The sequence below is a fragment of the Cupressus sempervirens genome, chromosome 1 (assembly GCF_028749045.1).
Source record: "Cupressus sempervirens isolate cs-2001-9-10 chromosome 1, ASM2874904v1, whole genome shotgun sequence".
NCBI classification, from domain to species: Eukaryota; Viridiplantae; Streptophyta; class Pinopsida; order Cupressales; family Cupressaceae; genus Cupressus; species Cupressus sempervirens.
Window position 1 is genome coordinate 414885092 of NC_143118.1, and position 18609 is coordinate 414903700.

The window sequence follows — 18609 nt, forward strand, 5'->3', positions numbered from 1 at the left end:
ATTGTCTTGTATACTTCCACAACTTTTAGAAGTCTTTGTTTAACATTCAATACACTCAAGAATAAAATATAGAAATAATAATAATCCAACTCTAGAATGCGTATATCGTTAATCATTGATAAATACAATAAATATAGAAAGCTTGACCAGTCAATTTGATTCCTTGTCATCAAAGATTATTGCACTGAATTAGAAAGAAGGGATTAGATTTCAAGTAAGCTGTTAATAGAAGTTTCATCATTTGGATGAGGAGATTAGTTACGACTGAACGAGAAAACTATAGGCGGAAAACTGAGAAACAAGATGTCCATCACACCAACATTACTATTGCGTGCAAGGGTCTTTTAACTTACAAAATAGGTTTAGCTCTGCCTCTAGACAGACCATGGTACAAACCTTAAAAAAGGTACTCTATACGTTAGCTAACACGGGAGGTTTGTCATCACAATGTTTTTTAAAGCTTTGAAGGATAAATTTCTATTTCACAAGTAATTTTTGTATTATGTGATCAGATTTGAGCGAAAGTATAAATTTGCTCCACAAGCTTTCTCTAACTTTGCTCAGATTCGTGGCAATGATATTTTTCTCATTTTAATCGAAGTCTTCTGATTGAATGAAACAACATAAAATATCTAATTATGTACCTAAATTATGAAATTCGTTGACATTTCTCTATCCCTTCACTTACGTTTCAAAGTTTGTCCACATCAATTGGACCGAGTTTTCCACAGGCGACATTGGAAAGGTTTTTGTTGAGTGCGGATATTTCTATATATTAAGAAAGAAATGCAGGAGTGGTGTTTAAGACGAATTTTTTAGGTCGCTCTGGTTGGATTGGTGAGAATTTCATATGATATTAAACATTTAAGAGAAATCACTACCCCACTCGTAAAAAAAAACTCAGTACGTAAAAATTAGCCCTCTAACATTATTCCAACACCCAAATCACAATTAGAATTTTGAAAACATAGAAAGAAGAAAGTTTTAAGTCAGTTTGAGAAATGATAGAAAATAGTCTCTTAAACTATTTTGTGCGAGAAGACTCCCGGAGGAGTGCGTGTGGGTTTAAACCTAGTTAGCGTATGATGAAGTTTAACACAGACATCTCTTCACACCACTATAAGAGACTTAGTAGTCCAAGATTCTTTTATTTGAATTGTCTTTGTTGTTCATGTATGAATCAAAATGAAGTTTTCTCTAACGTCTCCTGGGATTAACATTATGATGGTTAAGTTTGTGATGTTAGTGATGGGTATTATTGCTATAATTACGATGTTACAGTCGTCTACTGTAGCGGAGTCAACAGAAGATATCAGCCGCAAGAGTTTTCCTACTGGATTTGTCTTTGGAACTGCCGCTTCAGCATTCCAGGTTTGCCATAATGCTCATTGAATCGGAAACGTATTTTCTTTTTAATGTTCTGCTTGTTGAAATATATGGATTGTGGGCTCGCAGTATGAGGGAGCAGTGAAAGAGGATGGGAGGGGACCCAGTATTTGGGATGGTTTTTCTCATCGGTTTGGTAAGGAAAATGTCTCTTGTTAGGTTTTGCTTCTGTATATTGGAAATTAGGGTTGTGTTGTAATTTCGATGTTTTATGACAGGAAAGGTTATTGATTTCAGCAACGCGGATGTTGCAGTCGATCAATATCATCGTTATAAAGTAAGAAGGTTCTTTAACTTATCCCTAGCAGAGATCGGGTTGAGTATAATGTGTATGGGTTATCATGTTATTTTATCTTGCAGGAGGATGTTCAACTAATTGCAGACATGGGGTTGGACGCGTATAGATTTTCTATATCGTGGCCGCGTATTTTTCCCAGTAAGCTCATGAAGTCAATATATATATAGCTTTCTCTCTTTATATTTCCATTCGCTGAGGAATATTGATGAGATAGAGTGATGATATGATAGATGGTAGTGGAGAAATTAATGAAGCGGGAGTGGAGCATTACAATAGACTTATAAATGCGCTCCTAGAAAAAGGTATCCTCCTTTAATTGAATTGTATGTTGATGGGTACATGATCTCAATGTCAATTATTTCGTTGGAAATTAAGTCAAATTTGTGATGAGTTGTTTAAGAGTGGTGAGGACTTCAATTGTGAATGGAAGATCTTAGATTCAAATCTTGGATAGGTCTAATGAAGCCCACTTCAATAAATGGTATCAAAGTGAAGAACTTGTATATCTTGCATAAAATTGTTGGAAATAAACCACACCCAACAAAATCGTAATATGCTCTTTACTCATATGATCCCTTTATTCATATGATTTTATTAATTTGAATGCTCAGTTATGTCTGCCTATTAGGAATTGAGCCATACGTGACATTGTATCACTGGGATCTTCCTCAAGCACTTGAAGATGCCTACAACGGTTGGCTGAACACAAAAATTATGTAAGTCATTTTGTTATCCTATAGCTCAAGATCTTATTTATGATGGGAATATGAATTCTAAGAGTCATCTAACCATATCTGAAGAGTTAAAGATTTGGATAAAGTGATGTGCAAATGACAATGAATAGAAGATATCATCTTGCTTTTTCCTAAATGTAATCGTTAATGATGAATCACACTCTATTATCTATTGTATTATATCTTATGATTGTATTGTCAGAGTGGGATTGTCATTGCACCAAAAGACCAATCTGTAAATGCTCGATACAACCACTCAACTTATAGTACATAGGAGATGGTTAAGCCGTTGTTACAAATCTCGAGGGGAGAGTAAACAAATTTCTAACAATCTCCCACTCAGCATTACTTGAGGGTCTAAGGATTCAAACCTATGACCAAGCTATAATACCAATTGTTAGAGTGGGGATTCTGTTGTACCAAAAGGCTGATCTATCAATGTCCAATACAACCACTCAACTTATAGTACATAGGATGTAGTTAAGCCCTTGTCATGAATCCCGAGGGGAGCATTGAATAAATTTCTATCATGTTTCTATATTTATATATACTAGAAAGTAGTCAAAATGGGTGATTGGTCTAAACAAATAAATCAATGACGTCACTTACATCTGATAAACAACTAATTGACCAACAAAAAACCACAAACTAGCCACTCATAACCAAAATAGAAAATATGGTATTACAAATAGAATTTCAAATCTAACTATCTAACCTGTGAAATTTTAACCTAAAAGAAAAATAATCTAGCTATAATGATAGAACAAAATACGCAGCTGTAGAAAGAAAAAAATCAAAATAGAAGGCAAAAAATGAAACTTCTCATTGTTTATAATAACAATAATATAGAATTTCTCAAATTATGAAGCAAAACAAAAATGAGAATAGAACTAACAAAATTAGAAGTATTCCTTAGTCTATTTACATACTAAGCAAAGAAGATTTATCCAAAGAATGTGGATTAAAAAAAAAAAACATGCTAAGTTTATTTTCTAACATGCACCCCCCCACCTCTCTCCTCGAAGTCTAACTAAGGAGACAAAAGCCACCCCCTCTTAAAATAGACACTAAATCTGCATGGCAGTGACTATATTGTAATATTCTTCATCCCTAGAAGGTCTCACTGAATGTGAAATGGAAGAGATAATGAATCCCTCAACAAAATGTAGTAAATGGTACATGCTCAAAACTAGATGTAGAAGATACTCCATGATTGTCAAATGACATTCCTCCCTTGAGGAAGAAATAAAATCAAATATGTATGAATGAAATCTCTCCATTCTTGAAAGGAACATGTAGGAATAAAATACAATATACATGCCTTTGAAATATGCCCAATTGTCTCCATCTTGAAAGTTGTTAGAATGAAATCAGGCATTGGTGAATATAAAAAACTAAAATGTGATGAAGACCAATATAGATTATTGGCTAAAGACTAAGATATCGCCTTAGAAGGAAAAGAGACCTCCTTAGAATATTGTATTAAAGTATTCACACTCATATCAAATTGTGAGGAATGATAATATAGAGAGTGAAGAAGAGGATAAGAAGGATCCCCCAAAACAACTAAAGAAGAATCACCCTCTTCAAAAAAAAATGTATGTTGTCAATATTGTCATCTAGATCAGAAATAAGGGAATCTACAAATAAAAATGATATGTCTAGTAGAAATTGATCCCATTCAACTAAATCCAAAAGACATAGATGACCATGATGCAAAGAATCATCAGAAGCTTTCAATGAAGCGACTTTGAACTTTGAAGAAGTAATTATAGATGAGCTATCAACAAATTAATCATCTAAGGAGGATGTGTTCACACAAGCTAGGGCAATAGAAATCTTAGTATCATCCATACAAGCTTGGTCATCTAAGGAAAAATCACTTTCAGATGAAGAACTAGTATCTCCATACAATTGTTTGATGATGGTCCAAGCAATGAAAGGGCACTAAATGTTCTTTATATGATGTATAATATCCTTAGAAATGGTAAGACATATTAGCCCATAAACCATGTCATTAAAGTTCAACCATGATTTTTCTGCTCAAAGTTGCTTGGCTCAAGAATATGTAGAAGGAGATAGGGTAGTAGACGATAATTCTTTATCCTTTCTTTCCAAGATAAATAGTTCTCTGAGGCTAGCTTGATAACATAATGATGAAAATAATTACAAGAAAACATGTTTAAATCCCTATAAATGAAACTTTATCTCAACTCATGAATACACAAAATCCAATAAGAGAAACCCTTCAAGATAATGAAAATCTCATTCCTTTTGAGCTCTAATCTTCCATACCTACAAAAGAAATTTTATTTTTCTTTCTATTATTCTAAGCTCTAACAGCATGTAAAATATTAGCTTAACCAACAAGTAATTTAAGTAGAATGATAGAACAAAATATGCAGCTATAGAAAGAAAAAATTCAGAATAGAAGATGAACAATGAAATTTCTCATTATTTACAATGGAAGAATTACAATAATATAGGCTTCCTCAAAGCATAAATAAGAAAAATAGAAATAAAATTGAAAAAATTAGAAATATTATTTAGTTATCTTACATACTGAGCACAAAAGATTTATTTAAAAACACGTCTAACTTTATTTTCTAACATAACTACCTAAACACATAACAGATACTAATCAAACAGCAGAATACTTCTATCTGATCTGCTCTGAAGACTTGAGAATATTTATATTCAAGGAATTAGGTAACAAGTAACATATATTGAATTAATCTTTACGGGAAAGTGTTACTTTCGATCTTACAGAGCAGATTATTCCTTTCGATCTTACAGAGCAGATTATTCCAAGTTTGCGGAAACTTGCTTTGAGAGATTCGGAGACAGAGTGAAGAACTGGCTTACATTTAACGAGCCCCATACCTTCGCAATCCAGGGCTATGACGTGGGTTTCTATCCGCCAGGAAGATGTTCCGTTCTCTTCCATGTCTTATGCTCAGCTGGGAATTCAACCACGGAGCCCTACATTGTTGCTCATCATGTTCTTCTTTCTCATGCCACAGCTGTCGACATATATAGGAGGAAATATAAGGTATAACTCACTTTTCATCCGCTCATCAATTTAAATTAACAGGTTTACTTCACTTCCATGCTTTGCATATGAAACTTAGAATCGCCTAACGTGAAGGCAGAACAAGGTGGTAGAATCGGAATCGCTTTAAACGTGATATGGTTTGAACCAATGTCGAACTCTTCAGAGGACATTGCCGCTACACAGAGAGCACAGGATTTCCAGTTGGGATGGTAAGTGAAAAAAAGATTTGAGTTGCAATGGGTCATGAACAGATATGAAGACATGTATGGATCTAATTCAATGGGCCTTGTAAAACATATATTCAATGTACGAAAACCTTTGAATTGCAACGGGGTCATGGGCATAAACATGTACTCAATGTATAAATATACATATTCAAGGATGTAATTCAATGGGGGACTTGTAATGCATATATTCAATGTACATAGAGATTTATTGGATCCAATTCAATAGGTCATATGGACCTTAAACATATATTCAACATGTGTGTATATAAATGCAGGTTTATGGATCCAATGTTTTTTGGCGACTACCCAAGGTCCATGAGAGAAAGGGTGGGCACAAGGTTGCCAAGCTTCTCTATCGAAGAATCGAATCTGGTCAGGTGGTCTTTAGATTTCGTGGGTATCAACCATTATACCACCTTCTATGCTGTTAACGATGAACACCATATCCTTGAATTGATTCTAAACGATGCCGTAGCAGATTCCGGAGCTATCACTCTTCGTGAGTTTGATCTATTTTTATAACATTTGATGGGGGTTGGGAAATTCTTATATCCAATAAATTCTAATATGTTGTTTTTGGTTTTATATGACCAGCCTTTAAAGATGGCTCAGCCATTGGTGATAAAGTATGTATTGTTTCATTTGCAAACATTTCCGAAATTATTATAGCTATTCGTAATCAAAATAATTCAGGTTGGCTTCATTTTCTGTTTTAATTAATATAGGCATCGTCCATATGGTTGTACATTGTGCCATGGGGAATAAGGAGGTTGATGAATTATATCAAACAACGCTATGGCAATCCTCCTGTCATCATCACTGAAAACGGTCTGCCACTAGAACATCTACTTCTATGATATGTACTTCAAGTGATATATTGGCTCATTTGGCAATTTATGCCTCTCCTCAACATGCAGGAATGGACGACTCCAACAGTATTTTTATACCTTTGAAAAAGGCCTTGAAGGATGAAAAACGGATAGGCTATCATGCAGACTATCTTTCAAATCTTTCTGCTGCAATAAAGTAAGTTGGTACCCGTCTACCCATCATTCGTCAGAGCTAAAATTTTGATTGACTGTTGCGTTGATTAATCTGAATTGGTATTTTTTTCAGAGATGATGGTTGTGATGTACGTGGATATTTTGCGTGGTCATTGCTGGACAATTGGGAGTGGATAGCAGGCTATACTTCAAGATTCGGTCTCTACTTCATAGATTACAATGATAAATTAAAGAGATATCCAAAGGATTCTGTCAAATGGTTTAAGAACTTCCTATCATAATGCATATCTTCTCGATTTGACGGAACAGAGTGGGAAGGCAAAACAATACTAACAATTATATTTGGAAGAAAAAGTTATACCTATATTTGTATATAACACGATACATGGATTTTAAGGTTTAGGTCCTACGAACATATCATTCAATTCTAACTACTGACTGATCGTGGCTGTCTTGGTCGATTCGCATTGAACATTACTGCTACCAATTTAATTTGGGAGTTAGTATCGGAGTGTTTAGATTAATTGAATGTGCAAAAACAGTCAAACGTTTTGGTGATTTCTTACTCTTTAACACACGCTTGAATGTAAAATTATGTCGCCTCTATAAAACTATGCTTGAAAACATTCAATCGTTTAAAGAAAAGCTTATATTTAAAATACAAAATAAAAGTACAATAATAAATATTCTTATTTTGAATAAGCTATATTGACATAGTTGAGATAATATCTTAACTTTTGTACTTATTCTATTAAAAAACATGATAATTTTTATTATTAAAGAATTTAAAATTTTTGATTGGGAGCTTGGCTTGATTGGTCAGATCTTTATATGGTGGGTACAAGGTGCAGAGGTTTTGTATCTTACCAACCTAAAACAATACAATATTATAGAAAATATTAACAAGAACAAAATACATGATATTAGCATAAAAATTTAATTTACTCTAACTCTTGAATGTAGAAGTTAAACTATGTTAATAATTACTAAAGAAATATTAGGTAATACGTAATACAACTATTTGCAAATGGTCGTTGTCATTGTAACATACAACAAATGTAAGATCCATCATGAAAAAATTTCACACAAAACAATTTTTTTCAAAACATCAAATATTTAGTTGATGTTTAATACTAAATGGTTTTATTTACCTTCCTTGATCATCATGAGTAATATTGAGGGAGAAACTAGAAGATTTAAAAATAATGAACCATAGGCATATCAAAATCAATGATAGATTCATTTGTATTGAATTTGGTCTCTATTTTTTTAATAATGAATCATTTTATTTGTTAATGCACAAGTAGATAATAACTATCAAAATCATGAAAAATGATATGATTGTGCTCCAAAAAAGAATTGCAAAAGCATGAATCCAGAAGGAAACTTATAAGAAACAAGAATGAATAATATTTATGTAAGTGAATGACCTAAAATATTCTGAAATTTAGGCAAGGATGTAGCATGATAACACATCCACATTCTATGCTTTGTCTTCCTTATTTTTATCTTAGTGTTGTATACTTGCTAGCTCTTAGATACCTTTTAGGGACCATTTGGTTCATGGAATTGTAGAAATCGTGATACCTACCAATCTCGGTTTAGCCAAATCAAGGTTTTGCAAATCTTCATTCCTATTTTTGGGATTGTACTTGAACCTTTTGTTGCACTTAGAAGATGAGTGGGAAGACACATTTTTATGCACAAGCTTGGAGTTATAGTAAGAATTCAATAATAGTCCAATCTATTATTTTTACATTCCTCAAAAAGTGTAACTAGGTTTTGATTTTCAATTCCTACTTGCTAGCAGGAATTCTGAAAACCTTGTTTTGAGACAAAATTAGAAGTCTAGAATTCTAATTCCATTTTTTTAGTATTGAAACAAACATAAAAAATTTCAAGTCCTAATTTTTTGAAAAAGATAATTTCTTTCATCTTCCATGAACCAAATAGACCCTTAATGGTCTTTCTTCTAGGAAACTACTTTTCATTCTCTTTTATCCTACTTTATATCTCATCATTGATGGAGACTAATATATAAATGTTTACATTTTTAAAAGGGTTTTCAGTCCCTTAAAATCTTATTTTTATCATAATAATTAAAAAAAACATATTTTCCAAAAACATCCACCTTAATGTCTAAATCTATATAGAAAAGTAGCATAAAAGAAAAGATAATTGATGGACTTTGGATGTTGCAACAAAAATAAATAAGATTAATGACTATATGTGCTAATTGTGGGCCTCTACATTAACCACAAACTTCAACATGATCCTTACATGCTAGAAACATCCCAAAATGAGCATGAGATTGTCCATCTGGAATGATCCAACAAATTGATCTATTTGCTTCTAACTAGACAATTTTTTTTGTCCACTCCCAAATTTGAGAAATCAATAACCAGATGACTAGTACGAAGGGTTTTACTATATATGATATGCAAGATTAAGCTAGATTATTAGCATATTAATCTAAGTATAAAATAAGCCAATAATTCTAGATCTATGCATTGTAAACTATATCAAATTGACATGTAAGAGCAATAGAATTATGAATGCAAATACTTGAGTAAACAATTTGGCATTAGTTTGATACTTTTCATTTGCATCCCCTAAAATGAGAGATTGAAGGTTTCTTAATAGAATCCAAGAATTTGATCAACAGTCAAAGATCAAATAGAATAAAGGATCGAGATTAAAGATGAGATTCAGTCAGAATAGAAAATTCCTTTTTGAAAAGTAAGTTAACTAATCACTTATAAGTGTGATAAGGAGTTAACTGACTTAATTCCTTTTCTAATTCTAGTCCACTCAGTATTTCCAATTCTAAACTGAAGAGAGAGAATAATATAAGTTGTTTGATTTAAAAAGTTAAATATGACCTCATAATTGAATAATCTATTTAATTGAATAATTAAATTCAATAATGAGGGTATTTAATTAAATTAAATATTTTAATTCCTCATGTATATTAGCTAAAAGGGTGACTTTATTTTAATCAAAGTACTAAGACTTATAATTAAATTAAGTTGCTTAATTTAGCTAATTCAAGTCAATATTTAGGAATTAAATAAAGTGTGTGAATGCAGATTAGGGATTTTCTGTATTTGACACTTAGGTCAAGTAGAGATTAGCATAATCAGAATTTCCTAGCACAATAGGACTTTAGGTAAGATCAATAGACCGAAAATGGTTCAACACACCAATGTGCCAATTTAGGGGTATTACAATGATAACTCAAAAATAATCTTTCTTCTAGGTAGTTACTTTGGTTTGTTTTTCAATGCTTTGTACCTCATGATTTTTGTGGACTAATATATCTTTGTTTACTTTTACTAAAGGATTTTAGGACCCTTCAAAACTTATTTTTACAATTATCAGAAATACATCATTTCCAAAACATCCACCTTAATATCTAATTCTCTTTAGCAAAATGGCATAAAATAAAATTTTATTGATGGACTCTTTAATGTTGCAAAAAAAAATATTAATGACAACTCAAAAATACTTTTCTTAATATTATTACATGATATATTTAACTAGAATTGAAATAGTAGAAGCAATAACATTTCAACCCTTGATAAATTATTTGGGAAAAAAATTCCACAAAGGATATTTTACATTCCCTAATATTTTCAAAGGGGAACTAAATAAACTCCTTTTGAGATGTGACCTTAGGCAAGGACTTCAAATTCATCAAAGGAACAATATGGTTTTGTAGGTAAAATAATGCTTGCTTATTTATGATTAGTTGTGGTATTAAATAATTCAAAATATTAGATTGTGGGATTGGCTCGGCTGGTGAAAGCTTCCTAGAGTAGGTACAAAGTCACAAAGTATAGCCCCTCACTAATTGAAAAAAAACAAAAATATGGAAAAGACAAATAATAATAATAAAAATACTAGATTATAAGTTTAAAATTATTTATACCCGTAACTATAGAATTTAAATTATGTTAATAATTTTTCAAGAAATCATAGAAAATCATAGTAGAAGGTTTTACAAATGTCCTTTTCATTGTAACATATAACATATATATTATCCATCATGAGATCTTATAGAAACACCAAACAAAAATCATTAAACATCAAATAACTAGATCTTTATTTAACACTAAAAGTTATAGTAATCATTTTTATCATCCTTAATAAAATTGATGAAGTAAAAAATAAAAATCCAAAATCTTAATCATGTGCAAATCAAAATAAATAAATTATTCAATAATATATAATTTGGTATTAATTCTTTTTTAATGATTATTTTAATTTTTAAATGGGCATATATCACTCCATTATGAAACTCTTGAAAAAATGTTTAATTTCTCTCTTACCATATTTGGAAACACATAAGTGAAGCACCAAATTTATAGAGAAAAAATGAGTAAAGTTGAAGCAAGCTCATTGCATGCTAGTTACCAAAACTATTCCAAGGTCAATGCAACAATGTAGCATGAATAATATATCACTTCTAAAATACTTAGCTTCGAATCTAAATCGATGCAAAAAGGGGCACAAAAGAAAATATTATTGATGTGCTCTTGATTGTTGTCACATGGAAAACATGTTTATGAATCCTAAAATATACTCTTCCTGATAGTATTTCACATGAGATATTTATATCATATTTAGGGATAATTAAAAAAAAAACACATTGGGCCTCCTTAAAATAATCAGACCATGAATAAAACTATATATTTCAAATTATTTTCAAAGAAAAACTAAACCTCTTTTGTGTTGTGACCCAAGTCAAGGACATCAAAGTACTCAATAGAATAATAGTTTTTCTTATATAAGATCAATGCCAACATATCTATTATTATTCTTTTTATCGGTAAAAGGCCTAAGCCATATAAATTTTATTATTTAGAGAATGTATTATATTGTCTCCATTCAAATGGGCACTGGTAGAAAAGAACGAAGAAAGAAACACTTCCAATCTAGCATGTGACAATTGTCCTATGGAAAAATTACAAAAATTAAAATGGGTATACCAAAATTTTACAAATTCATTATAACCCTTATTTACATTTGAATATTCCTTTCCTGGTTTGTTCTATATAGTTGTCTTTGTCTCTATTAGGGACTAGATGGACATTCCCTCATTTGCATCTGATTTATTTTTGTTCTCTCATGTGAGGATTTGTCTTCAATGTATCTAGTATAGGTGACACTTTGTGATATCTTTCATGTTGATTTCATCACTGCTACTTAAGATTTGGATGTTATCAATCATTCCAAACTCAAGAATTCATGTTATAAAGAGGTTAATAGAATAATAATCCATGAGACACATTGTTCAAAAGAGATTTTTTTTATGTCTTTCAATTCTTAGATTTTGTGTCAATATATTTCTACTGGTGTTCCCAATATTTAGTATTTTAGTTTGAGATTTATTTAACAAAGAATGTGAGTTAAAATTTTGATTAAGTGTTGTCTTATATGGGTAATTTAGAGCATTGGGTTTTAAATATAAGAGAATCAAAGGATGTGGATAGTGGTTGTGTTTGAGAAGTACTTTGTTCGTCAATTCTTTATTAGTAGATTTGATCTAGGAAAGTGTAAGCCAACATATCTATTATTACTTGTATGATGCAGGAGCATCTTGCATGGAAAATTATTGAAAAAATATATATATTGGAAAAAAAAAATTGAAAAAAATAAAATAAAATCTGGAGGAGAGAGAAAGTGACGAAAATTAGAGGAGAAATAATAAAAAAATAAAAAGGGGAAAAAGGAGAAAAGAAAGAAAAAGAGGATTTCTATTTTCGAGGTGCATGGGTGGCATAATAGAAAAAAATAAAAAATAAATGGTTGTCATTCCATTTATCGAGGTGTGTGGGTAGAATTCTAGAAAGTTATGAATATTGTAGAAAGTTGTGGATATTGTAGAAGGTTGTGGAAGTTGTAGAAGGTTGTGGAGGAATTCTAGAAGCTTGTGGATAAGTCATGCATAGGGTGGTAAGTGCCTATTTAAGCAAGGCATATAAGCATTTCTAATCAAGCTCAAGGAGTACCTTGGGAAGGTAAAAGCTCAAGGAGAAGCTTGAGAAGTGGAAGCTTGAGAAGTAGAAGCTGGAAGGTGTGAAGCTGGGAAGTGTGAAAGAGAAGGAGGAAGTGAAGAATGAGTTTTCCTAAGTCTATAGCAGAGCGCCGAATGTCAGGTAGTTTACAGCAAGATTGTGATGGACTTGTGAGTATGTAGACAGAGCGCCGAATGTGAGGCAATTTACACTTGGATCTTGGATAAATTTGGAGAAGAGCTAGTGGTTGCAGTTTAGAAACAAGGAGGTTTCTTGGTGTCTTGTGAGCACAAGTTGAGATCTCGAAGGTTTCTACCAAAGTGTGGATCTGGACTAGCTTGGGTTTGGGTTGGATCTTGAGAGATCTTGCAAAAATGTTATTGTAATTACTATTGGATTTTCAAGTATAATAAAATTTTCTTCATATTGTTGCATTCTTGGTTATGAGTTGGTAAGGGTGGTGTGGCCCTTTTTCAGTGGTATCAGATCATACCTACATCAAGTGGTATCAGAGCAGTACTTCATCAAGTGGTATCAGAGCAGGAGTTCCTAAGTGTACAAGCAGATCATCGAAGTGTGAGGTAGTTTGTACCAGGACCTTGGTTGGGTGAAGTTTATTAGAGCTTGTGGATTGCAGATCCATTGTCCTAGACTTGTGATGTGGTTCCTGATTATTCGTGCGAGGTGGCAGGTTACGATTTGACTTGCAAACAATTCGAGGTTGTCACAAGGAGCGTGGGAAGGATTTGTTGCAGAGGGTTTATGAAGATCTTGGAAGATGGCTCCAAGAGGATTGGACCCTAAGATGATTGCCAAAATCCATGATATAGTGGAGAGGAATTTTTCTAAGATGATTTCTCAATTGGATGCTAGATTGGCTGATCAAGCTAAGAAGGTCAAGGTGGAAGAGATTGGTTTTCCTGATCAGTTTGTGGAGTCTGATGCAGAACCTGTAGAGCAACTAGAGGTTGTTGCTAAAGATATTCCTAATTTTGTTGATGTTGGGACAGATGTTGGTTTTCATGATCAATTGGTTGAGTCTAACATGGATATTGCGGAGTACTCAGTTGTAGATGATCTAGTTGATGTTGGTGGTGACTTGTATGTTGCAGAGCACTTGGTCGTGGATAATCCAGTTGTTGTTGGAGGTGAGTTATGTATTGCAGAGCATCTTGTTGTGAGCAATGAGATTGCTAGTGTTGAGAGTTTGGCATGTGTTGATGGAGATCTACATGTGGTTGTTGATGTGGTGTTTGTTGTTGCGGGTATGAATTCACTAGTTGCTGATGTGAGATGAGATTTTTTTGTTGAAGCATTATGTTCAGTTTGTTCCTGGGAATGAGCATGTTGATTGGAAGGTTGAGATGCTGGTGTGGAGGATTTGCATGGTGGTTTTGTTGTCCCTATTGAGGTGGAAACCTTTGGTAAAGATGAAGATGGTGGTAGATCTTACTTTTGGCGTCAAAGTGTAGGACACACTTTTCTATCTACTAGAGGAGTTTGATGTAGGAGCATCTTGCATGAAAAATTATTGAAAAAAAAAAATTATTGGAAAAAAAAATTGAAAAAAAAAATCTGGAGGAGAGAGAAAGAGACGAAAATTAGAGGAGAAATAATAAAAAAAATAAAAAGGGGGAAAAGGAGAAAAGAAAGATAAAGAGTATATCTATTTTCGAGGTGCATGGGTGGCATAATAGAAAAAAATAAAAAAATAAATGATTGTCATTCCATTTATCAAGGTGTGTGGGTAGAATTATAGAAAGTTATGAATATTGTAGAAAGTTGTGGATATTGTAGAAGGTTGTGGAAGTTGTAGAAGGTTGTGGAGGAATTCTAGAAGCTTGTGGATAAGTCATGCATAGGGTGGTAAGTGCCTATTTAAGCAAGGCATATGAGCATTTCTAATCAAGCTCAAGGAGTAGCTTGGGAAGGTAAAAGCTCAAGGAGAAGCTTGAGAAGTGGAAGCTTGAGAAGTAGAAGCTAGAAGGTGTGAAGGCTTCAAGGTGTGAAGCTGGAAAGTGTGAAAGAGAAGGAGGAAGTGAAGAATGAGTTTTCCTGAGTCTGTAGAAAGAGCGCCGAATGTGAGGCAGTTTACAGCAAGATTGTGATGGACTTGTGAGTATGTAGATAGAGCGTCGAATGTGAGGCAGTTTACACTTGGATCTTGGATAAATTTGGAGAAGAGCTAGTGGTTGTGGTTTAGAAACAAGGAGGTTGTTTGGTGGCTTGCGAGCACAAGTTGAGATCTCGAAGGTTTCTACCAGAGTCTGGATCTGGACTAGCTTGGGTTTGGGTTGGATCTTGAGAGATCTTCCAAAAATGTTATTCTAATTACTATTGGATTTTCAAGTATAATAAAATTGTCTTCATATTGTTGCATTCTTGGTTATGAGTTGGTAAGGGTGGTGTGGCCCTTTGTCAATGGTATCAGAGCATACCTACATCATTGTATCTTAAAGAATATAATATATTGGGATGAGTTGATGCAAAATCATCCATTATATATGATATTTTATTTATTATTCTTAAGTTATCTATTTGAGATTGAATTATACCATAAGGATAAACTTCATGGGTTAAGGCTTTGTATATAGGTCTAGGAGTTCAACTTTCATGGTTTCCCAGTTACCACCAAACCTAATTTGAAATTTTTAGTGTAATTTATAATTACAAAATGTTAAAAAATTCATCCACGAACATTGGATTTGTGGTTATTGTTGTAAATAAGGTATTTTTAGACCATTTCATCCATGTGTGTCTAAGTTTTTCAAATTAGCTAAAAATTTGTCGAAATTAAAAAAGTTGTCAAGAAGTTATAAAAGATGAAAATATTGCAAATTCTAAGAAAATGATGTAATTAGACTAACTTAGTTAACTAGAGGGACTTTTTTTAACAAAAATACACTATAATGATGCCCAAGAGGGAAGGAAAAAGCTAGAATTGAAGGATAACAAGTTTTGGAATCATTGCACACTAATTTTTTTACTTTTTATTGGTATGAACGGAATGTATAGTATCATGCTATGCCAAAAAGTGGCGATGTAAAATAAATAGAGTTTTTACTTGTCCAAAAACGCTAAAAATATGTGTTGATTTTTTATTGGCTTTAGTTTTACTACAGCTAGCCAATGGAAAGAGAAAACCACAAAGCATATAAGGTATCTGATATGTATCATTTATTCAAAACCTATCAAATAATTAATAGGTATTGGATAACCAATATGTAACACAATATGAAATTATAACAGATATAGGGTATTTGCAGGTTCATGAGGGGGCAAAAAGTGGTGATATGAATAAAAAAACACTTTTCACTCAAAGTTGTTGAAACAAAAAATAGTTTCTTAGAGATGTTGTTAGCTTTCCAACAATATAATTGTCACTAAATTATGACTAAATAGTAAGGCATTATTACTTATTTTCTAATAGAGTTAACTGTAAAGTGTTTATTGGCATACTAAGTGAAAAATAGCTATAACTTGCAAATGGTATAATCTTAAAAATATGAAAGATGTTTCTTATTTTATGCTTTGCCTACTATGAGGAAAAATAAAATAAATTTTAATTTTATAAAGTTTTTGAATAGGTTAAAGTGGTCATACATGAAAGTTTTTTTATTCAAAAAATACTATAGCATAAAATTCATAATTTAATTAATTACTCGGAATAAAATTATTTTAAAAAATGTGTCACATTCATGCATGATTCTACTTCTTCTAACTAGAATCTTATAAAAAAAATATTATCATTTGATTGTGACTAAGGTGGTTAGACAACCACCTACTTCTTATTTTTTCCTAAAAATTTTGTACTACTACATTGAAACCCAAAAAAATATCAACCAGATTAATTAATTTTTTCATAAAAGTGCTAACAGTTTAGAAACTACATTCAATTTCCTATAGATTCTATTTTAAAAACTTCTTGATATAAGGTTCATAACTAGTTTACAATTTCATGTCAAATTGACTAACACTGATTTTCTAAGTTTTTGTTATCACTTAAGGCCATAGTTTGGTCCCCCATGATCCTACACATACCCTACAATATTATGAGGTTATATTATAATCTTAGTTTAATCTATTATAATTATATAATACATTAAAATATATTATAATATACTAGATAACAATATGTGAGTTCCATGGAATGCATCTACGTGAATAATGTCAATTAAATTTTGTCGTTCTCATTAATTTAAATGCTAAATTTAGTCAGTAATAAATAATTTCCAATCTCACCCATTAGTTGCATCTATTAGCATGAATTTTGATGATACCACATTGGGGGAGTATCCTAAGTATTTGAGAGTATTGACATGTTGCATTCATGACTCTATTTTTCATTGATGTCAACATAGTCATAATTTTGTAAAGACTAGCAAAGTAGAAGAAAAAGATCTTGCGGACAATGTTTTGATTGTATAGTGATGCATGTTCAGTATAGTGTCTTAGTGTGAAGGTTCAATGTGCAACACATAGCTCATAGATGTATAAAATGTTGATCTCAAATTGGTTTTGACAATTGAGTGTCAACACACTTAGGACATTTACTTAGTTTATGTTGAACTAGTAATGTATGTCGAGTTGTAATGAGAGCCAAGTCACTCATGTGCCGAGTCACTCAAGTGTCAAGTAGATAAACGGTGCCGAGTGATTCAAGTGTCGAGTGAATAGTAGATGTCGAGCAGTTTAGGTGCCAAGTCATAAATAGAATTATAGTATGTGTTGAGCATTAGTAACTTCAAGTGCTGAGTAACACATATTGGACATATTTGTTTGTGATTGCACAAACAACTATGTAAACCATTTTCAAGTTGACCTAAGGATAGATTACAATCTTTTGGAGATAAGGATGAATCTATTTGCAGAATACCTATGTGTTTGCATGTAGCCAATCAGAAAATAGGAAGGATTACGTGGCAAAAATGATGAATCTCAGTCATAGATTCATACCTAATAATCAAATTTGTTTACAAAGCATTCAAGGTGACTTAGTAGTGAGAGTGAATGGTAGAATCAGTTAGAGGAGAACAAAAGATAGATAAAGATACAGCATTGATACATCTAATCAAGAATGATATTGTGTGAATTTGATATTTAATCAAGCAATCTAGAGCCAATCAGAAAATCTATGCTAACACATTTTGAAAGGTGATTTCAATTAAATCTCCTAAGCGAAGCACTCCTAATAGGCCCTGTCAAATCCTTTAATAGGGTGACATTCCAAGTGAGTGATCAGAAGTCCTTTAACTAGGCACACTTTTAATAGGGTGTTGAAATCCTCTAATAAGGTGGGACTTAACAATCTTTTTAAGCATTTAATGGGGTAGGCCTTTCATAGGGTAGATCATGATTCATGGTCAAACCATTGTAACCTTAATTGGCTACACTTTACAACTACAGTAATAAAGATTTTTGGGTGTCATCCCCACCCCAATTTTACCTTCTCATTTGGAGGGTTTCTGGGTAATCATATATGGTGTCAAAGTGTGTGTTTAATTGCTTAAATGTTTTAGATCATGCATTTACTTTTCATGTTATTTCGGTTTATCTATTGAATGCATAAGGTGGATTTGAGGTGAAAAGTTTTATGGGTTCATGTTTTAACTTCTAATTCACCCCCCTCCCCCCCCACCCTAGAAGTTTACATTTCCCACTTGTAATTCCAACAATTGGTATGAGAGCTAAGTTCTCAAGAGGAGAAACTTTGCAGCTTAAAGATAATATCTTCAAGTGGAAGTCTACAAACTGGGAAAGACTATGGAGAACCAAGAGATTGAATTACATCTCATACTACATCAACTAAATGAAGCTAGAGATGCTTTGAAGAGTTCCTTGAAAAGAAGGAAAGAAATTTCCATAGTAGAAAATGACACACTATA

General features: G+C 32.3%; 1 protein-coding gene across 1 annotated transcript; it reads left to right on the forward strand.

Annotated features, from left to right (window-relative positions):
- The first annotated feature begins 1151 nt into the window (after window positions 1-1151).
- LOC149578054 (beta-glucosidase 40-like) lies at window positions 1152-7262 on the forward strand. Its single transcript, XM_089796264.1, has 13 exons — window positions 1152-1371; window positions 1456-1522; window positions 1605-1663; window positions 1747-1822; window positions 1915-1986; window positions 2313-2400; window positions 5215-5470; window positions 5567-5682; window positions 5976-6199; window positions 6295-6326; window positions 6426-6528; window positions 6618-6726; window positions 6817-7262. Exons 1-13 carry the CDS (start codon window positions 1186-1188, stop codon window positions 6983-6985), a joined length of 1557 nt encoding a protein of 518 aa, XP_089652390.1. The 5' UTR covers window positions 1152-1185; the 3' UTR covers window positions 6986-7262.
- The last annotated feature ends 11347 nt before the right edge of the window (window positions 7263-18609 follow it).